The sequence below is a fragment of the Panthera leo genome, chromosome A1 (assembly GCF_018350215.1).
Source record: "Panthera leo isolate Ple1 chromosome A1, P.leo_Ple1_pat1.1, whole genome shotgun sequence".
In the NCBI taxonomy this organism is placed as follows: domain Eukaryota; kingdom Metazoa; phylum Chordata; class Mammalia; order Carnivora; family Felidae; genus Panthera; species Panthera leo.
Genome location: NC_056679.1, coordinates 192220701 through 192246952, shown reverse-complemented (window position 1 = coordinate 192246952; position 26252 = coordinate 192220701). Strand labels below are relative to the sequence as shown.

At 46.0% G+C, this 26252-nt stretch overlaps 1 protein-coding gene across 2 annotated transcripts; it reads right to left on the bottom strand.

Moving 5' to 3' along the window:
* Positions 1-829: 829 nt before the first annotated feature.
* Positions 830-26026, bottom strand: FAXDC2 (fatty acid hydroxylase domain containing 2). Of its 2 annotated transcripts, none has more exons than XM_042948495.1 (9): positions 25840-26026; positions 14367-14411; positions 11404-11495; positions 11185-11288; positions 7994-8115; positions 3304-3509; positions 2710-2815; positions 2071-2237; positions 830-1143 (listed from the first exon to the last, which is right to left on the bottom strand). In XM_042948495.1, exons 2-9 carry the CDS (start codon positions 14409-14411, stop codon positions 987-989), a joined length of 999 nt encoding a protein of 332 aa, XP_042804429.1. In that variant the 5' UTR covers positions 25840-26026; the 3' UTR covers positions 830-986. The 2 variants fall into 2 exon arrangements, with proteins under 2 accessions (XP_042804429.1, XP_042804428.1); XM_042948494.1 differs by lacking the exon at positions 25840-26026 and adding an exon at positions 25645-25710.
* Between the last annotated feature and the right edge of the window lie 226 nt (positions 26027-26252).

Below are 26252 nucleotides of genomic sequence, written 5' to 3'. Positions count from 1 at the left end.
GAGATCGTGACCTGGCTGAAGTCGGATGCTTAACCGACTGCGCCACCCAGGCGCCCCAGGTATCTCAGTTTTAATCCAGGGAGGGGCTCTCTCTGATTGGCATTTTTCTTTTCATAGAGGGATGATGTCTGTAGTGGAGCAGAGTTGAAATGGGGCCTTTGTTGGCTGACTCAGTGTGTGTGTGTGTGTGTGTGTGTGTGTGTGTGTGTGTTGGCAATGGGGGTGTCCTGGCCCTGACCAGAGTAGGGTATAAGAAAAGCTTTTTGGTGCAGGAAGGGGCAAAGCAATACCTTCTGGTTCTCTCACCCCCTGGCACCAGAAGGAGCTCTCTCTGGAGTTGGGAGTGGCTTCCAGTCTTACTGCCACCTTTGCATTCTTTGTGTCTTGCCTAGGCCATAAAAAAGTCACCCGGGGTCTCACCTCTCCCTTTCCACAGCAAAGGACCACGGGGTACTTGCCCGGAGCCCTAGTAAGGTGGTTTCTTCCTTCTCACTGGCCTCCATTCTGGGGAGCTGTTTCTTGTTTCTCCCCCTTAAGCCAATTCCTGGTCCTGTTGAGGGACAACAGAGGCTGTTGGGGGAGCCCTGGCCCCATCCTTGGCCCTACCTTTCCGGGAAGCTGTGCTTCCCCTTGCCACAGTGATGCTGTCATTAGAAAATGCATGGCTGGGGCACCTGGGCGGCTCAGTCAGTTGAGCATCCAACTTCAGCTCAAGTCATGATCTCACCTTTCATGAGTTCAAGCCCCACGTGGGGCTCACTGCTGTCAGCACAGAGCCCACTTCGGATCCTCTGTCCCCCTCTGTGCCCCTCCCCTGCTCATGCTCTCTCTCTCTCTCTCTCTCTCTCTCAAAAATAAATAAACCTGTAAAATAAGACAGAAAGAAACTGCATGGCTGAAGGAGCGAGTTAGATACAATCAGCACGCCTTGGGCCACCTTAGCAGTCCACTGAGGGGGACAGCCAAGGTGGCACTTGGGCCCTCTCTCAATCCATCTTCTTCGGGGGATCCGGGATGCTCTCAGACAGTGGAGTGAAGCCCAGCAGGAATCTGTGTCTCTCGTAGGCCTTGGTCTGCTTAAACATGGTGTCAGTCCCATGGAGGTGGTCCAGCACCCCCAGCACCCCGTAGCACTGGTTGAACCTGTTGGAGAGAGGAAGGTGCTGGAGGTCGGTGCGCTGACTTCCTTTTCATTTGCGTCAGCCTCACACACTTCTAGGCCCCCCTAACCCACAACCGTTCCCAACCATGCTGACCACCTACATCGGAATATTCCAGGGAGTTGCACACATCCTGGGGCCGCTCTGGACTGAAAATCTATGATCTGCCTTTGAAAAGCTCTCTATGTGAGTCCAATACTCAAGTCAACCTGTGGCAGAGCTTGGCTTGTCCAGGTAGGTTCAGGGACCACCTCCATCAGAATCCCCTGGAACACTCACTAAAATGCAGATTTCCAAGTCCTCCCCCTGAAACACACACACACACACACACACACACACTTTGATTCAGCATATTTGGAGTGGAACCCGAGAACCTGCATTTTATCAAAGTATCTCAGGTGATTATGGTGCTGGAGGTTTGTTGACCACACTTGAAAAAGCCTGGAGGCTTTCAGAGAGCACACAAGTCTCCTTGAACTGCATACAGGATTCTTATGCATACATGCATTGTTTTGACAGTGTCTGTAGCTTACGTTTGATATTCAAAGGGTCCAGGACCTAAATAGAGGTTAAAAACACACAGCTGCTGGAAGACCTGGTGTCAGAAGGAAAAGAGCAAGGAGGTCTAGGTCCAGCATGGTCATTATTTTCCCAACCTCCAGACCTCTCCCTTCACTAGCACCAGCACATTCCCCCCACCCCCAATGGAGCCTAACACGGGGTATGAACCCACAATCCTGAGATCAAGAGCTGAGCTGAGATCAAGAGTCAGACGCTTAACCGACTGAGCCACCCAGCCGCACCTAGCACTGGCACGTTTAAACTGAGACATCAGGGTCTCTACTAGAAGCCTCAGGGGTGAAGGTGAAGGCTATTGCCCAGGGACCCACAGTGGGGAAGGAGGCCTTACCTGAGATGGTGGTAGTCATGGAATTCAGGTGAAGGCAGGAAAGGTAGGTGGTAGCCACAGTGGGAAACAGTGGCGCAGATGAGGGCCAAGGAAAACCACACGGCAATGGAGGATAAGTGGGAGCCCATTAGGATGGGACCCAGTACCACTGGCAGCATGTTGGAGGCCTGTAAGGGTAGGGCTGTTTGAAGGTGGACCCAAGAGAGATGGAGGGGACCAGTTGTGTGTCTACTTTGCCCCAAGAGAGATGGAGGGGACCAGTTGTGTGTCTACTTTGCCCCAAGAGAGATGGAGGGGACCAGTTGTGTGTCTACTTTGCCCCAGGGTGTCACCCAGGGTGTCTACTTTGCCCCAGTCAAGACTTCCTTGACTCAGATCTGGAGAAGCTGAAAGAGTTGCAGAACCTTGATTTGCCCGCGTCATTTAGCTTTATAACTTTGGGACAAGTAATTAACTGTTTGAGATAAGTTATGTTGGGCATCTCACATAGCCTACCATAGGCCAGGCCAACAATAAATGGTAGCTGCTGAATGGGAAGAAGAGAGAAAGGGCCAATGTCTAATTCTCTGCAGGAGACCTTAGGGTAGGGGGTTGGGGCCCTCTGCCCTTTGCCTCTGGGGAGAGCAGAACTCTACTGACCACATGCTCGATAGGGTGGGTGTAGAAAGAGATCACGCCAATGGGAGCTGTCCACTCATGGTGTTTCTTATGGATTTTCTTGTACAATGTTGGGTGGTGAAGGAGCCTGGGAAAATAGTTAAGTTAATAATCTGCCAATCTCCCTTTTCCCTTTCCCACCAGGCCATGAGAAACCAAAGGTAGGAACTAGGAGTTCTACCTATCGAGCAAAGTTGCAAACACATTGGACTGGCACTCAGACCTGCCTTCGAGCTCTACCCCCACCTCTTATGCTGCATCATTTGGATTACTTTGCCTCTCCCTACCTCAGTTGCATCAGCCATGGTGGGGATGATGCCCACAAAGGATTCAAAAAGGAAATGAAAGTGCCCTGCTGCACACATGAATGCAGAAGGCTCTCTTCTGGACATTTCTCACTTGTTGCAACTTGTCAGTTGTGGCACAAAGAGATGTCTCCATGTTAACTAATAAGAAGCTTTTGAGGCCCGGTGGTGGTGGTCCTACATCTACAATTCTGAGGCCTCCATTTCCTCCCTTAAAAGTGAGCCCTAGGAGAGGGAGAAGCCAGCTGTGCTCCGGCAGGGCCCCACTCACCGGTGTGAGTAGTAGAATAGGACTTCGTTAATCAGAGTGAAGATAGCCAGCTCCAGAAGGAACCAGTGGAAGGTGGGTAGCTCTCGGCGGTAGGGGTCTCCCCGCACCTTGATGATGGGATAGAGGAAGATCACCATGGGGACAGATATCATGCACTGGTTGAAGAGAATTGTGCGCATAGACTGGCGTAGTTTCATGGTGTCCACCTGCATCAGGGAAGGAAGGAGGGAGATGGACAAGAGTGTGAGAAGTAGGTCTTTCCCTTCTAGAAAGTAGGCTGTACTGTGACCCGCTCACAGGAGGCCCTCACTCAGGGTGGATGCTAGGCATGATGTTTGGCCATAGCTGGCAGCCCCTGACTGCTGCCAAGGCCTGAGGTGGAACCATCTGGCAACACGCCTGCCTTTGGAAACTCCCTTCCCGGTAGCTGTCTCCTAGGCCTGAGCCTGCATTCTCCTCCCTGCAACTGTCACCGCTGTTCTCTGCATTTCTCTGGCCAGGCCCCACCTATTCCTGACAGGCACCTTAGGGCGCCTCTAGGGTGCTTGGAGAAGGCTGTCAGCTCTCAGGTTGATATTCTTATTCAGCCTCTGGGCCCCTCCTCATCCAGGAAGGCTTGATCAGAATGCAGAGATCAAGGTCCTCTGCCTCCTTATGTGGCCCAGCCCCCTAGACAAGGCCCAGAGTGAAGCATTTGTGCAAGAATCAGTAACCCCCTGACCCTTGCCTTCTTCAGAGCACTGGGGCTCCCAGGAATAGCCCCATGACCACAGGTCACTTCTCAGGTCCTGAGGAGCTAGTGTCAGATTGGTCATAAGGGATTTCTCCCTGAGTTCTCTTTGTGAGCTGGAGGGGTTCCAGCTGCAAGGTAAAGCTGGGTTCAGAGTGATCCTCAGTCTTCAGGCCTTCCTCTTCCTCTAACTTTTGCAGGCACTGCATATATTGACTGACTGGAATCCACTCTCTATGCTTTCAGTTCCATCCCATGGTGAAACCAGGTCTGGCCAGCCTGGTTTGAGAGCACCATTAGACGAAGCCGTATACCTCTTCTGGAAACCTCGACCAAGAGGAGTGTGTCACATCTGTTTGCTCCTTCATTTATTTGACCGATACTTCTGAGCACCCTCTATGTCGCAGGCATGGGAAGGAAGCAATAGTCAAAACAAAGATTGCTTTCTTCATTGAGTTTATATTCCTGGCACCAGTAATTTTAAATAGAACGGTCAGGGTAAGCTTTGTGGAGATGGTGAGGTTTGAACAAAGAGATGAGGGAGGTGAGGGAAACAGATACCTGGGGAAGAGAGTCTTCAGGCCAAGGGAGCAGCTGGTGAAAAGGCTCTCAGGGACATTGCAGGTATACTTGTCTGGGGAGGAGCAAGCGAGTGAGGTGGGGAGAAGTAGGAGGTGAGGCCAAAATGGTGGGGAGGAGCCAGAGCAGATAGGGCCTTGCAGGTCATTGGGAAACTTTGATTTTTACTCCAAGGGAAATGGGGAGGGGGAGGCGGTCACTGTGAGAAGACAAGTGACAAGCTCTTACAGGAATCCTCTGGCTGCTGTATTGGGAACAGACTGTAAAGGAGCAAGAATAGACACAGGGAGACCAATGACAATTGCGGTAATATTGACAGAAGACAGTGATGGCTCAGACCAGGGTGGTGGCAGTGGAGGTAGTGAGAAGTGGTTGGATTCCGGAACTATTTTGGAAATAGAGCCAACATGGTTCCTGACAGATCGGATGTGGAGTATGAGGGAGAGAAAGTAGTTGAGGACCAACTAGAAATTGAGGCATTGCCATGAACTCAGACTGGGGAGGATGTGGGTAGCAGTCTTTGAGGGGTTGATCAGAAATTCTCCTGGGGACATGTTGGACTGGAGATGTCCGTTAGACATCCACGTAGAGATGTCAAAGAGGCATTTGGCAACTTGAGCCTGGAATTCAGAAGAGAGTTCCGGGCTAGAGACAGAAATGTGTGAGCTGTCGGCATATAGATTGTATTTAAAGTCATGACACTGGAACAGATAAGTGAGGGTATGAAGACAGAGACAGGGAGCAAGGCCCGAGCCCTGGGACACTCAGCAGTAGGAGGCTGGGGTGGGGAGGGGCAGGGGGAAGAGGAACCAGAAGGGCCGGAAAAGCCAGGTATGAGAAGATATAATAAGGATATAACTGGCCCACTAGTTCTGATGAGATAAGCCCACCTGCTGAGAGCTATTTAGGCGAAACAGTGCCGTGGTGGGGAAGGCCCCACCAGAGGAGGTTCAAAGAAGACGCAAGATGATAAAGGTTTGTGGCTATTTAAGAGATACAGGCTGAAGGATTTAGGGTGAAGTTTTGTAATGTCTGGAACTTACTTTCAGATGGTTAAGCTAAAAAGTATAGATGCATACATAGCTATATATTTTTACATAGAGATAAAGCAAATCCTGTAAAATATTTAGAATTGGTGGAGCTAGGCGGTGTGTAAATGAGTGATCATTGTACTGCTTTTTCAACTTCTGTGTCTATGCTTCCAGTTTTTTTCATGATTACAAAATGTCGGGGGTGGGGGGGGAGGAAAGCGGATGGAGAGGAACTGGAAACTATACAGACAACTCTTTCAAAGAGGCTGGTTGCCAAGGAGAGCAGAAATAGGAGTGGTATTGAGTCTGGAGGATGGGGGCAAGGGAGTTTGCTTTGGTTGGATCTTAAGATGGGAAAAATTACAGCATGTTTAATAATCCAGAGGGAAAGAGCCTAGGAGAGGGAGGGGGAAAGGGAAGAGAAAGGAGAAATTTCCTGAGGTAAACAAGAGGTAATAGGGCGTAGCACTCGGAGAGGGGAGGAAGGGGTTAGCAACGGAAGCAAAGAGAGTGCACCTGTTGTATCAGGTGGAAGGCGAAGCTGGAGTGGGGAAGTCTGTGGGATCTCTCTTCGGCTTGCCCCTGTTTACTTAGAGAAGTAGGAAGTCGGGGATGTGAGGAGGGAGGAGGAGCTTCGGACTGGCCATCCAGGAGAGTAGAGAGCAAGCAGGGGCGGGGAGCTGTGCGCCTGAGGTGGGAGCTCCGGACCTAGTCCGGTGAGACGACGCCCTGGCTCTGCTTCCTAGTGACGCTCTGACCTTGAGCTAGTCACTGCACCTTTCTGCGCCTCGGCTTCTGCAAAATGCAACCCGCCCTTCCCTGTGTGCCTCTCCGATCACTGTAGACGGTCACAATGAATGTCGTCATGGTAGGTAATACTCTTGACAGCTGATGTGGCCTCGTGGTTAAGAGTACGAGTTGGGTCAGAGAGCTTGAGCGTGAATCGTCTACCCATGTCCCACCTCAGAGCCTGTTTGATCATCTGACCCATGAAGGCTATTACAGTACTTGGCCTTGAAGACCTAAGCCTGTAGCCAATGGTGCCTGGCAAGGAGACTGCCATGGTCTGACAGATGAAGGGCTCTCGACAGCCAAGCACTGGCTTTGATAGGCTCCGGTCCATGCCTGCCACGCTGGATCCGGGGGAGGCCCCCGGCTGGCTGGCAGCTATTGTGTCCAGTGAGGGGGGTTGTAAGCCCAGCCAGCAGCCCTGGTTCAGGAAGGGGCTATTCCGAAAGCCTGGGTCCGGGGCACTATTTTTCTGCTTTCTGGAGGGCTGGGCTGGGGCAGAATGCCCTGAATGCTGAGATGAGCCACCCAGGCACCTGGACAGCTAATTAAAAGATAATTGTCTTCTCCGGGAAAGGAGCCAGAATGTGTTTTGGGTGGAAACTGGACAAAGAACCCGGGGTTTAAGAATCAGCTCCCCACTGCACAAGAAAAGGCTCTTGGAGGTTGTCAAAGCACCAAGGGGGTGACTGGGCTCCGGGCACAGTGGGGCTCATTTCCCATGGTGTGTAAGTCAAAGATGTGTGTACTGGTCTTCTCTCCCTTACCGGGCCAGGGGTTCCTCATAAGCAGAGTCCAGGCCTTGTTCACTGTGGATCTGCTACGCACCAGCAGTTAAATGACTGGGGAGAAGGACCTGCTTAAAATCCAGCCACTGCCCACACATTCAGAACCCTCTGTTCACAGTGGGCTAGCCACTGTCTCAGCAGCTGTGTCCCTCACTCATGACAGCTGTCATCCGCGCTTTCAGCCTCCAGCCACCACCATCCCTGCTTCGGGTGGCCGAGGTGGGGGGCTGCCTAACACCTCTGCACTCAGCCCAGTGCCAAGCTGACCCCATCATTTTGGTTCCCAAAATGCTGACGGCAGTGCTCTGGGGGCAGTGCAGGCAGGCACAGAGCTGGGGCTGGGAATCAGGAGACTGGAACATTCGTCCTGCCTGGCTGGCTCTGAGAAGTGGGGCAGATTACTTCCTCTCTCTAAGCTTCTCAGCTGGGGAAGCCTTGTGCACAATAACTTGGCTCACAGTGGCCATGCTCTCTCCTGGGCCTGCAATGAGAATTTTTTTTAAGTTTATTTATTTATTTTGAGAGAGAAAGAGAAGTGGGAAGGGCAGAGAGAGAAGGACAGAGAGAACCCTGAGCAGGCGCCACGCACGGTCAGCACAGAGCCCGATGTGGGGTTCGAACCCATGAACCGCGAGATCATGACCTGAGCCGAAACCAAGAGTCAGACCCTTAACCGACTGAGCCACCCAAGCATCCCTGCAGTGAGAATTTTCAGTGTGGCTTCAGCTCTTGCTTTCTGTGCTTTGACCAAGAGAAGCCACAGCAACACTTACTGGTTCATTCTGGCCAACTTGAATTCGGTAGCGGGAGATGAAGTTCGGTTTTCTGGCTGTGTCAGCCACCAGCAGAAGCCCGTTGAAGCTCCAGAAAAGCAGAGCAGGTACTAGGATGGTAGCTAAGGTTGGGAAGTAGAAGGCAACAATCAGAACAATTAAGGTTCTCACAGCACATGTATTAACCGAACACGAGCTTGATGGTGACGAAGGCTGCATTGTAGATAGTCCCTGACCAGGGAGGTCTTGAAGCTCCGGGCCATAGGGCCTACCTTTAGTCCTGGGGTGACCAACTAGCTGGGGGAACTCAGCCAGGTCACTTAAGGAGTGTCTCTATTGTCTTAGTTGTAAAATGGGGACAACAACCTTCTAGGTAGTTGAAGACAAAAAAAAAAAAAAAAAAAACACAAAAATTTGTTAAATATAAATAAAATTTATAATACATGTATAACCTATATAATACAATAATAAATAAATAAACTACAAATAAATTTAGGTTGACATCTGGGAGTCTGTGCCCACTGAACCCTTTATGAATTTGAAGGAAGGTAGAAACAGAGGGAGCTCCTGGTATGATTCAGTTCCCAATGAGCCACTGGACCAGGAGTCAGTTGGGAACCTAATCCCTATTAACCGAGCAGTGGGACTTCAGGAATCCAGTCTGCATTTCCCAAAGTGGAAAACTCATCTCTCAAGGCCCTCCTTGATTAAACAGCGTTCATACCTAAGTCTCTTGGAGAGCCATGGTCCAGACTAACGTGCCAACGGCTCTAAAAATCCCTGCAGTGGAGAAACCTATTTGACTTTGTTAAACTCAGCCTTTCCCAGTCTTTTTTTACCCTAGAACTTTTGTTTTCTCAGGCCACCTAAGAATAGGGTGGCCATGCATCCCTGTCTGCCCAGGATAGTTTCAGTTTACATCTAGCAGTCTAGCATAATTGTTAACAGTGCCTCATTTACTCTCACAGACGTCCCTATTTGGATGATAAATTGTATGGCCACCCCACCTATTCACATCCCACAGCACTGATGTTCTACAGGATACTTTCAAAAATGCTGATCAAGATTTAAAATTTAGATACGGGTTTTTTTTTGGATCCACATCCCACTTTCCTGGCAAAGTCATTCCAAGTATCTCTGATATCCAACTGTGAACAAACAAGCACTTTGTCCCCCCTGTTGGCAGTTATTGGAGTGACAGTACAATGTTACCTAACTCTTGTGCTATTAATGCTGCCCATGGTTTGCCTCTTCCTTCTAAATGTCCCAAGAGGCAAGGACATTTTACTTAACTCTATGCCTCTGTACCACTCCTCCAGTACCCTTCTTGCTGCCACCAGAAACCCAGTGCCTGTGGCAGGTGGGATCTGAGAAATATTTGGCCAGCACTGTGGGAAAATATGATTAACACAATGTCTTGGAGAGCAGTTTGACAGTATCAGGAGGTATTAAAAAAAAAAAAGCGAGTGTAACAGAGACAGGAAAAAAGAAAAAAGGACACACATATATCCATACACACATCCTTTACCGCATTAAAAAAAAAAATCGTGGGGCGCCTGGGTGGCTCAGTCGGTTAAGCGTCTGACTTCAGCTCAGGTCACGATCTCGCGGTCCATGAGTTCGAGCCCCGCGTCGGGCTCTGGGCTGATGGCTCAGAGCCTGGAGCCTGCTTCCGGTTCTGTGTCTCCCTCTCTCTCTGCCCCTCCCCCATTCATGCTCTGTCTCTCTCTGTCTCAAAAATAAATAAAAAACCTTAAAAAAAAATTAAAAAAAAAAATCCTAGTAGAACACTTAAGGAGCCTGAATGTCCATTTATAGGGAATGGACTAAATAGAAGAGTATCTGTATACAATGGATTAGATGAGGCAGCTTAAGATAATAAGTTGGTCTATACTAACTGACATGGAAAGATGTCCACAATCTATTCAATGAAAAAAAAAATGGTGTCTTAAAAGTTCAACCATATATCCAATATGTAAGACATTTATACTTATATATTAACTGTGGTTATTTCTTGGGTATGGGATTGGGTGAGTTTCATTTTCTTCATGCTTATTTGAATTGTCTGATTTTTATTTTTAACACTGAACATGTATTTACTTTTATTCTCAGAAATAACAAGCTTTCTTATTTTGGAAAAAAAATGTTAGGTCGGTAGTTGCCTAGTGGGCCATCCATCAGGGTGGCTGCCTGCTTGCGAATCCAAAAGCTCCTTGAGGGATATGGAATAAAAGCCCCAACAAGAGAAGATCTTGAACTTTCTTCCAGTTGTAACACTTAAAATTGCAAATACTTAACCTCCCTGGTATTTGCGTATCATTGGGGTGAAAGGTAGTTTTCCTATCACTGCAACAGAAATATATCAAATGTTTCACCACCACTTTCCCCATGTACGTTTGCAATCTGCATCGTTCTTTTCAATGACTGCATAAGATTGCATTGAACCTGTCATAGTTAATGTTTAGCCTGTTTTCAGAGTTCTTCCAGCTGGAAAAAAATTGTCAGGGATGTTTTATTTGTACTTTTGCTTTGTGACAGCTGGCACTTTTTTAAATCTCCCCTTCTGGACTATGACATAGCTTTTGAAATGAGGGAAACATTTCATCTTAAATACCTCTATATCCTCCATATAAGTTTGGCACAGACTAACAGTAATATTATTTGAGTGAATGAATGCGTCATTGAGGACATTCACTATCGCAGACAATGCTGTTATAAATATCTATGTTGAAATGATACCTTTTCTTTGGCTGGTTGACCGCCATTCACACTGCCGGTAAATATTGATTAAGTGACCACATGCTGTCAAGCCCTGAGAGCTAGATTTCACTAGATACAAGGACATAGTCTCACAGGATATAGAGCAGCTCTCTGTGCTGTGGACCTGACATCCAGAAGCAGGATTATTACTCTAAACATGCATTCAGTTTTACACAAATCACTTCTTTTTTTATTTTTCTATTTTGGGAGGGGGAGATCTCAAGTTCTTTTCTTAGATGTCCTTAGGCATCCATTACAGATTGCCCACAAATTTAGCACTCTTTGGGATTAACACTGTCTTAAATTGTAAGTCTTTCATTCCTTGGAATAAAGAGCTGAGAAATCTCAAAATAGAGAAGAAAACAACAGAAAAAGAATTAAGCTATAATCATGTACCCAAGCCCTAAGCACTGGTGGTCTGGGAACCTCACCTATAATGTAGAGGATCCACTCCTTCCCTTCGAATGTAGACAGGAGCCTCTCCCATTGGGCTTGCTGAAAACAGCCAGAAGCATCCCAAAATCTCTGAAGTTGCCTTGGGAGAAAAATCATTCAGGTTTCTGGGTGAAGCTCCTTACTCCATGCTCTGCCTCCAGACCAGCAGCACCCTGCCCCCAGCTCCGGAATTAAAGCTGGTTGTGTAGACTTACCCTGAGACCGAGTTCAAGAAGGCCACAAGCAAGAGAAGGCCAGAGCCCAGGATGAAAGCCGTCCTCTTCATGGAGCCCCAGATGCGTTCCTCCTAGAGGAGGACAAGAAAAGTGTGAGGCCCCAGCAAGCCTCCTACCATCCCGGCAGAAGTCACAGCCCACAGTAGTGAGCTGCTACCCAGTCCTGGCAGGAATGATGTGGGATCAGGATCTCCACCACGTCAGCGTGGTGCATCGGCTGACCTTTTCCCAGCCTCTACGGGAGGTTCTTCCTGAGCAAGAGCTCTCAGGCTATATTTGGGTGTGTTTATAAAAATAACAACTCAAGGTTGGGGGAGGGAAGAGAACAAATCTGACCCCAGAGAAACTAGCGAACAGTTTTGTCACCCCGAGAGGGTCAGGTGAGCCTCCCGCAGTGGTAGGCTTTCATCACCAGTCCTTCTGTGGAACAGAAATGCCCATCACTTATCCGGTGGAATCACCCGGGAGCTTTTAAAAAATCCCAATGACCGGATTCCTCTGCAAGCTGATTTCCTAAGAGTCTCCAGGGTGAGACCTGGGCTTCTATGTTTCTGAAACCTCCCTAACTAATTCCAGTAGGCAGGCAAGGCTGAGTCAGCCATCACAGAAAGATCTGCAGTCTGTGATGAGGGCATAGGGACTTCACTGTGTTCATGGGCCAGGCCTCTTTCCCCATCCCCATCACCCTCTTGCTTGTGAAGAAAAGAACGAACACATGTTTTGACTTTTAATAAGGCCTCTGTTTCTGGTGAGATTAGCCTGGGATGCCAGTGGGACAGGATAATGAGAAGTTCTAGGGGCAAAGAACAGACCCTTGGCAACCACTGGTCCCTTACCTATGCTCCTCCAAAAGTCTAAAGCAGAGACAGATCATTGCAAGCTTGATGGCCAAACAAGGTGCCAGATTTGGAGAGGGAAAAATACTGGCTGTCAGGTGTGTCACCAATTTCCATTGTACCATGGACAGAAATTACAAACGTCCTTTACATGTTCTATTCTAGATCTAAGCGCAGATGGAGTCTGGTTAAATTTCATGGGACAGAACTGGATGGTGGCCTACAGGTATGTGCCTGAAGCTTATCTGCAGTTTGTGACTTGTACCACGTACACAGGGTCAGGGGGGTGCTGTTGGGGGAAGCCGATCCCATAGGGACACTACATTTTAATCCAGACTTTGGAGATCTGAAGGAGCAGCTTGTTTTGACTGACCCATTCACAGCAATCTGAACCTGCACTGGATTATTTATTCACAGCGTACCCCATCCCACTTCCAATCGGAAGACCAAGAAGAAGTAAATCATTTTCCACGGCTGGTGAAAAGTTTTTGAAGCGCTGGTGGTCCTCAGGGTCTTGAACTCTGGAAGTAAACTTTTCCCTCTCTCCTGGAGGGCTTGATGGGCAGGACCAATCAGAGGAACTTGTTCTTTTAAATAGGCCACTGAAAGGTCGCCCTCAAGCTTGCCAGACATTTAACTTGGACTTTGCCTTTATTCCTTTTTTAGTATTCAGAGGATCCTTTTCATGAACTTTTCCGGATTCACTAGGAATTTTTCATTTCAGTGTAATCAGATCAAGCTAAATGAAATTAAAAACCTCAATTTTAGGGTCACCTGGGTGGCTCAGTCAATTTAGCATCCGACTGGCTCAGGTCATGATCTCACAGTTCGTGGGTTCGAGCCCTGCGTCAGGCTCTGCACTGACAGCTCAGAGCCTGGAGCCTGCTTCAGATTCTGTGTGTCCTTCTCTCTCTGTCCCTTCCCCACTCCCACTCTGTCCCTATCTCTCTCAAAAGATAAATAAACATTAAAAAAATTTTGGGTGGGAATGCAAACTGGTGCAGCCGCTCTGGAAAACAGTGTGGAGGTTCCTCAAAAAATTAAAAATAGATCTACCCTATGACCCAGCAACAGCATTGCTATGAATTTACTAAGGGATACAGGAATGCTGATGCATAGGGGCACTTATACCCCAATGTTTACAGCAGCACTTTCAACAATAGCCAAATTATGGAAAGAGCCTAAATATCCATCAACTGACGAATGGACAAAGAAATTGTGGTTTATATACACAATGGAATACTACTTGGCAACGAGAAAGAATGAAATTCTGCCATTTGCAACAACGTGGATGGAACTGGAGGGTATTATGCTAAATGAAATAAGTCAGTTGGAGAAAGACAGGTACCATATGTTTTCACTCTTATGTGGATCCTGAGAAACTTAACAGAAGACCATGGGGGAGGGGAAGGGAAAAAAAAGTTAGAGAGGGAGGGAGCCAAACCATAAGAGACTCTTAAAAACTGAGAATAAACTGAGTGTTGATGGGGGGTGGGTGGGTGATGGGCATTAAGGCGGGCACCTGTTAGGATGAGCACTGGGTGTTGTATGGAAACCAATTTGCCAATAAATTTCATATTAAAAAAAATAAAACCTTAACTTCATGATAGGCTTAGCCATTTTTTTTTCAGTAGTTGTGGTGTTTTCTCTCTCTATGGCAGCCCAAGGGAACAGAATAGAAACAGCCCAAAGGGTTCTGTAAAGTGCAGAAGTTAGCTGGGGTCGAGAGCCGCTTCCCAGTCCCACTTTCTAGCCCCCAGTGGGCCTCTCCTGTCTCTGGAGCAGTTACAGAAAGGGGTGGTTTCAAAGGCCTGAGGCACGGGACATTCTTAGGGGCCAAGAGGGAATGGGAGCACAGCTAGCGGGCTTTTGGGCCACTCTCATGCGGTCCTGCTCCCTCTCACAGGCAAAGGGGCTACGGTTACATGGCAGCCTGAAGTCCAAGGGTTTCTGCTCAGCTACTGAAATGAGCACCACCACCACCAATGTGTCAGCTACCCCTAAACCTTGGGGGAGACCTCAGATATGCAGCACCTGCAGATATGGAAAGAGTCACGGGCTGCGTTCTCCCCAGCTTGGGGAAGTGGGGGTGGTGCTGGCATTTACCTGTTTGGGCTTCTCCTGTCGCATACTTCCGGCTTCTCCCTTCATCTGGAATAAGAAAGCACCCCGTGAGTTATGATGTCATGTTCACGTGCAACCAAGCAAGTACAGAATGAAGAAAGTCAAGGTGAATGGCTAGCCCTGATTTGAAAAAAGAAAATTAAGTTTATTTATTTATTTTGAGAGAGAGAGAGAGAGAGAGAGAGAGAGAAAGAGAATCCCAAGCAGGCCCCACACTGTCAGTGCAGAGCCCAACATGGGGCTTCCTCCCACTAACCATGAGATCGTGGCCTGAGCCGAAATCAAGAGTCAGAAGCTTAACTGACTGAGCCACCCGGGTGCCCCACCAGACGTGATTTTTAATGCTGGGTACTCATTAAAAGTCACCTGGGGAGTTAGAGAACCTCTGTCTGGGCTCCACCTCTGGAGACTGAGTTGGTGTGGGTATAGGTAACATGAATCACAGAGAGCAGGCAATGGGGGACTCGATCTGCGTGGAACTAGCTTTCCAAGAGATGGGCTGTGACTAATCCTTCTTTTGCATAGTTTCACTCCCAGCCTCAGCACAACCCTGTCTCACTCAGAATAGATCTTTCCTCCACATCTCCACAGTATCCTAACTGCCAATGGCCCACAGCCCCAAGGAGCCAGGATTGAAGCCAGGACTCTGCCTGGCTGGCTGGGACAGCTTACACAACCTCCGGAAGTCAGGTTACCACACACGTGGGCTGCAGTTTTAATGCCGACGAAAATTGAAGCATTTTGCAAACTGTAATAATGATTCAACGTCTCCAGGACACTAGGTTTGCCAGGAGCATTCAGACCAGAAACGAACTGTGTATTTATATATAGGAATTGTTAAGGCAGCCAGTCTTGAAATCTGATACCTTCCTCAAGGTCATGTCAGAGATGTGTCTATCACTTACTAGTTTTATGATCGTGGTCAAGATGTCCTCTCTGGGCCTCAGTTTCCTTAGCTGTGAAATGGGAATAAGAACAGGGTATCCCACTCATGTGATTTCTGCTGGGAAGCTGTAAGCGCCATGAGAACAGGCTCTCTGTGTAGCTTTCCATGGGCCTTCGCTGAGTAGGTGCTTAGCATATGTAGCGTGGATGAATCGAGCAGAGGGTCTGGTTCACTGGGCCAATGTTTCCCTAGATGTATCTCAGGAACTCCTATGTCCGAGTCATCAGAGGTTTGCTGAAACCCAGATTTCCTGGCTACACTCTAAAGCAGGGTTTCTTAGTGTGGAGCCTGGGCACCTGCATTTTAGACTTGTTCCCGAGGTGATTCTTCTGAGGGACTTTGCTGCCAGCCCTGGCTAGGTATGCCATGTGCTGTGAGTTGGTCAGGATAATGGTAGGAGAGTGAGATAAAAACTGGCAGCAATCACCTGAGGTGTATGGGGCACAGGCTGGCCCCGGAAAACGTCTTCTCACTCACTCCTACTCCCATTCCCTCTTCTTGGCAGAAAACTGAAGCTGGAAGTTTTGACTGCTGCAGGACAGTACTTCCCTAAGTCTACCAACTGGGGGAGATATCACCAACATGATGAAATTCAACTCATGTTTAATCAACTAAGTAAGCACCATCCATTGGGTCCTGCTCTGAGCAAGGCCCCGCGGTGGTACTGAACTCTTTATATACTATGTTTTTTCCTATACATGCATACCTGTGATAAAGCTTTATTTACAAGTTCAGCACAGGAAGAGATCAACAACAACAATGATAAAAGTTATAACAATATACTGGAATAAAAGTTATGTGAATGTGAGTGATCTCTCTCTCTCTCTCTCTCTCTCTCATTCTTTCTCAAAATATCTAAGATCCTTCCGGACAGAAATCTTTTGTCCACGTTCATACTCCCCAGCATGGCAGCCGTGATCCAACTGCACCTGCCACAGACTTGCCTTTGCTCATGGTCACTACAGTTTGGTCTCAGGCAGCCACGGCATCAACGTTAGCCTTTATTCTCAAGAAATTGCTTGGTTTTCCTGATGGCTTGCATCTTTGGTATGTGTTCTTGCAACTACTGTGTGCCCTTCTGAATGCATTTCCTAATCTTGGCCTTTTCCAGTATTATCTTGGCATTCTGATGAAGTGTTTTTGTGATGAACTTAAAAAGCGTTTCTCCATATGTGAAACAATGCCATGACTTCTCTGGGAACGTGGCAGCCTGGACAGTGACTGGATTTGGCAGTCGGGGGTGGCTGGGGATTGCACTTGGCCTGAGTTGCCAGCCAGCTTGACTTTGTTGAGTGTCTTACCACCTGTTTTATTGTAAAGCTTTAATAATGACAAATGTGGTGCTAGCCTATCAGTAGGCAGACATATATAACAGGTTAGAAAGTCCAGAAACAGACCTAAATCTACATATGTGTATACACATATATATGGGAATTTAGTAGATGATAAAAAGAAGTCAATATAAATGGACTTTGAATTGAACAGATGCTGAACCTCCCCTATGATAAGAGAAGGGTGAACTGAAACTACGAGAGATTATTTCTCACCCATCGGCAGCGCAACAAACCAAAAGTTTGATCGCATGAGCTGCTAGTGAGGCTGATGGGACTTTGAAACTGTATTTGTTCTCTGTGTGTCAACTATACTCAAAATAAAAAATGTCTTTATTGATATGTAACTCACATACCATACAATTTACCCATTGAAAGTGTACATTCATGTGGCTTTTAGTATATATTCACAGAGTGGGGCATTCACCACCAGGACTGATGTTAGAACATTTTCATAGCCCACAGAAAAACCCTGCACCCTTCAGTCATCAATCTCCAGTCCCTCTCTCCTTCCACCCCCACCCCAGCCCTAGGCAACCATTAATCCACTTTCTGTCTCTATGGATTTGCCTATCCTGGGCTTTTTTCTATAAATGGAATCATACACTATGTGGCCCTTTATGACCGACTTCTTTTACTTGGCATGTTTTCAAGGTCCATCCAGGTGGTAGCATGTATCAGTATTTCTTTTTTTTTTTTTTTATTGCCAAGTAACATTCTATTACATGGAGAGATCGTATTTTGTTTACCCAATCATCTGTTGATGGACATTTGGGCTGTTGCCACTTCGTGGCTATTACGAATAATGCTGCTATAAACATTCAAGGACAAGCTATTGCATGGATGTATGTTTTTATTTCTCCCAGATATGTACCTAGGGGAAGAATTGCTGGATCATCTGGTGACTTTAACCTTTTTGGGACTATAAAGTGGTTGCACCACTTTACATTTCCAACAGCAACGTATGAGGGCTCTAATTTGTTTATGTCCTCACCAACACTGATTATGGTCCCTGCCAAATACTGTCATAACTATGACTGTATTTGTCATAACTATTTCTAGCTGAAGAGCGTTACAGGGCACCTGGCTGGCTCAGTCAGTAGAGCTCGCAACTCTTGATCTCAGGGCTGTGAGTTGGAGCCCCATGTTGGGCGTAGAGGTTACTGCATACGTACATGCATACATAATACATACATAAATAAGAGCATTACAGATCATCTGGTTCTGCCATGTGACGAGGGTGAAGAAACCTAGATAAAGGAGGCCAGGGGACTTCCCAGAGTTTGTAGAAGGCACAGCCAGGATCAGAGCCCGGCTTCCAATATCTTTAAGGATATTTTATTCTTTTGTGTTTGATTGTACTCAGTTTTATTATTCTGGATGCACGTTTACCAGCTATGTCCTTAGGAAATACTGCTTCCCTTTGACTCACACTTCTTATAGATTACTTAGGCTGGAGAAGGGAAGAGAGAACAGTGACCTATGAAGTGCCTTTAGGGGGTTAAGGAGTTAGGACAGCAGAAGGAGGTGAAATGTAAGCCGCTTGCCATCTCCAAGAGATGATGTTACGCAGCAGGGATGCAATTAGTTCCGAGGAAAGGTCTGTTGAGGAGAAAAACTGGGACATTGGATACCCAGTCAGTGAGACAGCCTCTGACATAAGAAAAGGCACCAGAGTGGGGCGCCTGGGTGGCTCAGTTGGATGAGCGTCTGACTTCGGCTCAGGTCATGATCTCGTGGTTGAGAGTTAGAGCCCCGAGTCGGGCTCTGTGCTGACAGCTCAGAACCTGGAGCCTGCTTCAGATTCGGTGTCTCCCTCTCTATCTGCCCCTCCCCCGCTCACATTCTGTCTGGCTCTCTCTCTCAAAAATAAACAAACGCTAAAAAAAAACCCAATAGCCAAATTATGGAGAGAGCCCAAATGTCCATCAACTGATGAATGGATTAAGAAGTATATGTATACACATGTATACATGTATACACATATATATATACATACATACATATATACATATATATGTATATATACATACATATATACATATGTTCTACACCTGAAGCCAAGACTACATTGTATGTTAATTAACTGAGAAAAAAAAAGAAGGATTCCGTTGACCTCTCCCTTCAATAACAAGTTTTCTCACTTGTCCTGTGCAATTCCTGTTGGCCCGATTCCGAGTTCGCTCCACATCCTCAATGTGGATAAGGGCCCATTCCAAGAAGCCACCCTCTGCCCAGTGATAAGATTCTTTGACGATCCAGGGTTATTTTTAATCTGGCAGTTTGCTGCCTGGAGTTCTGAAAAGCACAGATCTCTTAGCACGAGGAAGGAAGTGGTGCTAATACCATTTTGGAGCTAAGCCTGTCAAGTGTCTTAATGATAAGGAACCAAATGTCAAAGGAAGCACCTTAAGCTGAGAAAGACTTGGGGATCTAAATGTCTGCAAACCGTTTGCAGACAGGTAGAACCTTCCTATCACCATGAATTTCCCTCTTCAGTTCTTGTGACAAAATGGGAAAGGTTCCATTGACCCTGTTGAGTTAACCATCCCTTTGGGGAAAGAAATGGAGGGACTGGGGTTTGTCTGTTAAGCTTTCAAAACTAACATACCAGGGGAACTTTGCTTACAAGTAAGAGTCTCACCATTATCTTTTCCAAGAGCTTGCAAAGCTAATTTGATCTTTAGAAGCTCATCCATTCCTTTCAGGAATTTTTATGAAGAATTTATTTTGTGCAAGGAACCCTGGACATGTAAAGATAAATGAGAAACTTTCAGTTTAGATACATAAACCCATCATTCCAAAGTCCATATGGAAAGTACTGGGCTAGAGGTCTGGACCTGAACTAAGTGAGTAGATCAGGAGATCTGACACACCTAAGAAATCTTAAGAGGAGGACAATGCCAAGGTTTTCTCTGTACTCTTAGACATATGGTCTCCAACCTCAAAACTGAATCTTTTCCTCTTATATTTCATTTTAGCTTATCCAAGGAATGCTGGGTTTTAGTCAGATCATACTTAAAAAGAAAATCAAGATAAATGTCACAAAAATAGACACAAAGATCAATGGAACAGAATAGAAAATTCAGAAATGAACCCACAGTTATACGTGGGTAATTAATCTTCAACAAAGCAGGAAAGAATATGCAATGGGAAAAAGACTGTCTCTCCAACAAATGGTGTTGGGAAAACTGGACAGCAACATGCAGAAGAATGAAACCGAACCGTTCTCTTTCACCATGCACACACATAAGCTTAAAATGGATTAAAGACCTAAGTGTGAGACCTGAAACCATGAGATTACTGCCTTTGCTTTCCTTGAAGAAAGTAATTTCTCAGACATTGGTTACAGCAACTTTTTTCTAGATAGGTCTCCTGAGGCCAGGGAAACAAACGCAAAAATAATTACTGGGACTACATCAAAATAAAAAGCTTTTGCACAGTGAAGCAAACAACCAAACTAAAAGGCAATGTATGGAATGGGAGAAGATATTTGCAACTGACATGTCTGATAAAGGGTTAGTATCCAAAAAATATAAAGAACTTCTAAAACTCAGTAGCCAAAAAATTAATGATCCAATTAAAAACGGGCAGAAGACATCAGCAGACACTTCTCCAAAGGCATACAGGTGGCCAACAGACACATGAAAAGATCCTCAACATCACTGATCATCAGGGAAGTGCAAATCAAAACTACAATGAGATAGCACCTCACACCTGTCAGAATGGCTAAAATCAATAACACAAGAAACAACAGGTGTTGGCGAGGATGTGGTGAAAGGGGAACCCTCACGTGTTGTTGGTGGGAACACAAACTGGTGCAGCCATTGTAGAAAACAGTATGGAGGTTCCTCAAAAAGTTAAAAATAGAACTACCCTATGATTCACCAATTGTACTACTAGGTATTTACCCAAAGAATACAAAAACACTAATTCAAAGGGATACATGCACCCCTATGTTTATAGCAGCATTATTTACAATAGCTAAATTATAGAAACAGGCCAAGTATCTGTTGATTGATGAATGGATAAAGAAGGTGTGAGAGGTGCCTGGGTGGCTCAGTCGGTTAAGTGTCCGACTTTGGCTTGGGTCATGATCTCACGGTTGGTGAATTCAAGCCCCGCATTGGGCTCTGTGCTGACAGCTCAGAGCCTGGAGCCTGCTTCGGATTCCGTGTCTCCCTCTCTCTCTGCCCCTCCCCCACTCACGCTCTGTCTCTCTCTCTCTCTCTCACACACACACACACTCAGAAATAAATAAAATATTAAAAATTAATTTAAAAAAGATATCTCTCTCTCTCTCTTTCTCTCTCTCTCTCTCTCTCTCTCTCTCACACACACACACACACACACACACACACACACACACTGGAATATTATTCAGCCATAAAAAAGAATGAAATCTTGCCATTTACAATAACATGGATGGAGCTAGAGAATTTTATGCTAAGTGAAATAAGTCAGAAAAGGACAAATAGCACATATTTTCACCTATATGTGGAATTTAAAAAACAAAACAAGTGAGCAAAAGGGGAAAAAAAAGGGGGGGGGAGCAAACCAAGAAACAGACTCTTAACTATAGAGAACAAACTGCTGGTTGCCAGAGGGTAGATGGGCAGGAGATGGGGGAGACAGATGATGGGGGCTGAGGAGGGCACTTGTGATGAGCACATGGACGTTTTGAATCACTATATAGTACACCTGACACTAATGTTACACTGTATATTAATTAACTGGAATTTAAATAAAAACTTAAAAAAATCAAGATAGATGTATGAATCTACCGCATGGATATCAAAACTGCCATTGGAAATATTCCCTACTCCATTATTTAGTTCTCCGAAAGAAGCAACATACTTCGTATGAGGATACAGATGATAAATTCCTACAAAGACATTAATGTACAGTTTTCCTCTTTGAAAGCGATGGTAAGTTTTTTTTGTAAAATGCAAACAAATTTTAGGCAATCCATTTTGGTCCCCTGATCTCTGCCTTTTTGCTTTGACTGCCAGTAAGCTCAGAGTTAAATTTCATATTCAATTACACTTTGGGATATTTTTTTTCTATCATATAATCCTGTATAAAAATGATGTATGTACAAAGATGTTCCGTGTGACAGTTTATAATGGCTAAAGATTAGAAACAAGTTAAATATCCATCAGTAGTGATTGGTGAAATAAACTATATAGAACGTCCAGTAGTGAAACATTTGTAGCCAGTAAACGATGTGTGGAACATACACATGCACGTGTGTGTGTGTGTGTGTGTGCTGTTAATGCAAGCACAGAATAATACACAGAATATTAGACTATTGCTGGAAGAATATCTAAGAAACCGGTTACAATCGTGGCTTCTGGTGGTGAACTGGGCGGCTAGGGGGACAGGGGAGGAGGAAGGGTATCTGTTTGCTACGTGCCTTTTGAATTCTGTGCCACAAGTTATATTTTACCTATTCAGAAAATTACAGAACTGTCCAAAAGTTTTAAATAAATTCAATGCCCATTCGTAGGAAACATTGTATTGAAGCTTTGTAGGGTAATTAGCTCTCCCTGTAATTAGCTCTCCACTTCTCTAAATCAGATTAATTTCAATTTCTGAAAGGCTTTGAGAAGTCTTTGTTTCCCCTGAAAGTGTATGCCAATTTTTCCGTGTGCATTTTCCAGGAGAGAAAGATTCATAGCTTTCGTTAGATTATTAAAGGTGACTATGATTAAGAACTAGTGCCCTGTTTCTTCTTCTTTCTCTGTCTCTGCCTCTTTCTTTTTTCTTTTCTTTTTCTTTTTTCTTTCTTTCTTTTTTTTTTTGCTAACAGCTTTACATGATCCCAAAGCAAAGCAAAGGCAATAAAGCAGCTGGTTCTTTTCTCTACAGATCACAATGCAAAACAGTATGAAAGGTATTTATTGAATGCCTGGTGGTTTCTAATCAGTTTTTACTTATTTGCAACCATTCTGTTGTATATATCCCTTATTGGAAGCTATCTCAAATTCCTTTGAGATGGAGACTGGGTATAAAGTATAAATAAACAGAACCAGATATTAAAATTAAAAACAAAAACTAAGAGAGCCTAGGGTGACTGTTCAGTGAGACCTTGACCCTGGGAGGAGGCAGCCCTGCTTGATTCCAAAAGGCAGAGTGCTGACGCCCAATGTATCCATGTTATGGAAACTGAGTGTGGCTGGCCTGAGTGATTAGGGGCTGATATATAAGCGGGACCTGGGAACCCTCTGCTCCAGGTAAACCTTCTGGCCAAAGGAAAGGTGACTGCTTACCTTCTGATGGTGGGAAAGCCCTTTTTGGCTGCAGGAATCACAGCATTTAACTGTTGACCTCTGATTTCACTAGAAGCAATGAAACATTTCCCAGCAGGCCATTTGTTCTTTGGCTAGGCTACTATGCCCACATGCTATCTCCCAAGATACTTGTCTAGGTGGTTGACCCTTCTACGCTACACAACCCCACATTCTGTGGACTATTTTATGCCAAAGCAGCTTGTCTTCTGTGTCTCTCTACACGCTAGCAGACATGTTTCCAGTTTTTTTTTTTTTTTTTTTAATTTTTTTTTTCAACGTTTTTTATTTATTTTTGGGACAGAGAGAGACAGAGCATGAACGGGGGAGGGGCAGAGAGAGAGGGAGACACAGAATCGGAAACAGGCTCCAGGCTCCGAGCCATCAGCCCAGAGCCTGACGCGGGGCTCGAACTCACGGACCGCGAGATCGTGACCTGGCTGAAGTCGGACGCTTAACCGACTGCGCCACCCAGGCGCCCCTTCAGTTTTAAGTGGACACAGTCTGTCAGAAAGGTTCTAGGAGAGACCCCAAACATGGCAGGCCGATGTGTCTTCAACCAAAGACATTCCTTAACGTTGCTTGCCAATGGTCGTGGTCAAGTTAGAAATTCTGGCAAACAAAATCAACCACAATGATTACATATTTAATTCACTATCCTTCTACTTTAGAACAATGAATTGATTTCGCTTTAAAGGGAATTTGATATATATTGTGAGATTATCCAAATTAGATACTCTTAAAGTATGGTTCTTTTGAAAATAAGATGATTCTGACTAGGCAAGCTTCTTACTGCAGAATCTCCAGCCTAGGAAAGTGATAACAGTGAGGCTACAGCTGATGTTCATGACCTCTGAGAATCTGAGCAGAAGAATGGGAAAGGCAGAGATTGTTTAAGTTTTATCTGCTGCCTGATTCTTTCAGATTTTCTCTCAGATTCTAGGTCCCTGAATATTCTGCATGGTTGATGAGTGCTCCCATTTTCTAGGTATAAGATACAGCATCTTTATAGGACTGTGTACCGTTCGTTTGTAGACATCTTGTGAAATTGTTAGAATTATTTACTTTTAGAGGAGAAAAAAAGAAACAAGACCTCATTGATCACCTAATCTACCCCTTCTATTTTGTAAGCCAAGAAGATAGGCCTCTGTAGCAGAACTGGCTTGTTTCAAACTCCATACAGTTTCTGGAAAAATCCAGGCTTCCTGAGACTTTGCCGGACACTGCATGTGTGTCTGGAATAACACAGATTCTCCTGTGTGAGTGGGAAATGACACTGGGAGAGGGCTACGGACAGGACTAGAACTAGCCCATTACTTCAGCGGGGCTGTTCGTATTCTTGGGAAAAGCTGAGCAGTCTGCCTCCAGGACTGAGGACACTGACCGGAAATGTACTTACACAGCTTAAAGCCTCTGGTGAGGAAGATTCTAGGGAGCTGCTAAGAGCAATGTCTGTATGCAAGTGAGGATTTTCCAGATGAAAAGACATGCATTCAAGAAGATGAAATGCCTGAAGGAAAAGGTTAAGCTCCGAGCCAAAAAAACCGTGAATCTGGATTATTCTACAAGTGTTCCTCTCACTGCTTTTGCTTGCTGCAGGGGACTTGCACCCCTTGAGTGAACTGTTCCCACTTGATTGCGTGCCTGTGACAATGAGCTTGCCTTTGTTTACTGTGAGATCTGCAGCACCAAACAGATACTCAGGAAGTATTTGTTGAATAAATGAAAGAAGGGGAATTGAATAAAAAGCATTGTTTTTTGCTCTCGTAAGGTGTCTAACATTTGCTATTAAATACATCAGCCCCTTTTCCTTGTCCTTGTCCTAAGGCCTTTCCTTTCTTAAAAAAAATTTTTTTTTTAAGCTTATTTATTGAGAGAGAGAGAGAGAGCACTTGGGGAAGGGGCAGAGAGAGAGAAAGAAAATCCCGAGCAGGCTCCACACTGTCAGTGAGGAGTGGGGAACTCAGGAGCTGTGAGATCATGACCTGAGCCAAAATCAAGAGTTGGACACTTAACTGACTGAGGCACTCAGGCACCCCAACATTTCCTTTTCTAAGGCCAGAGGCTGATGCTTGGAGCATTCCTGTTTTACCAAACTGAATTGAATCTTGCTATTGTAACCAGAGAAATCTAGTTGGAATTGCACATAAAACTGAAGCAAACCACAGTCTATATCCTGTCTTGCTTGCCTGAAGCCCCAGAGGGCCTGTGTGAGCACCCTGAACACCACCCCCATCTACACACACTGGCTGCACCCTCTCACCCAGTGAGCTTGGGAGAATCCTTCCAGAGGTACTGCCTAGCTGCTAGTAATTGTGAAGCTGTTGATAAATCCTTACTTAGGACGTTGCAACAAGACAGCGTTGACGTTGACGTGGCTGCCCACTCCCAGCTCACACACATTTCTTGGCGCTTTACAGTTTTAAGACATTTAAAACGGGCTGCGTGCCTTCCAGGTGATCCTGGCAGGTTCGAGAAGCAATTTGATGGCAGTTGTGGGAGCTGTGTGAGAAGCAATTTGATGGCAGACTTCCCGTTGGATTTTTGCCCTTTCAAGTTCTGACTTGAGAGCTTCTCCTTTATTCACCTGGTTGTGAAGCCAAACCCAGTCCAATCTGACAGGCCTGCCTGTCAATTGCTAGAAAAACAAGACCACTGAGGAGGTGAATGGTACAAAGGCAGAGGATGCATACCTTAGCGGGAGGCTTGTAGGGACTCCGCCCTAAGAAAACATCCCAGGACATTGGTCGGAGGCAAACCTCACCTGTAGGGTAAGTGGAGAGGCCAGGGAGGCAGCAGAGGTGACCAGAACATTCTTTGCCTTTAAGTGAACTCCGATGCGTCCTGACCCTGGCAAACCGCTGCCCTCCCCAGCAGGTCCCACTCACCTGCGCAACGGGCCGATTCCCAGCTCCGCGGAGGTCACAGGTCAGGCTTTCCCTCTCTTGCCTTCAGCCCCTACCTAAGCGGCTGCTGGCTGTCACTGCACCGCCCATCCTGGCAGCTCTTCGGTGATCGAGTTACGAAGCAGCCGACTGGCCCGGGCCAGGCACGTGACGAGAGAAAAAGTTTGGGTCTGTGTGGACTGGAGACAAAAACGCCCTTCTGGTTTTAGGACATCTCCTGAAAGCGGAGAGGAAATGCGCACTTCAAGTAGGAGCCTCGAAAAGCCCGTTCGGCCAAACTCTGGGCCTTTTAACCCCCTCTTTTTAAAAACTTCCTTCATCTTCCCTAGCTTAAGAAAATGTTGCTGTCCCGTAGGGGGCTGGTGCATTAAAAAATGTGGTTATCTATAAAAAAA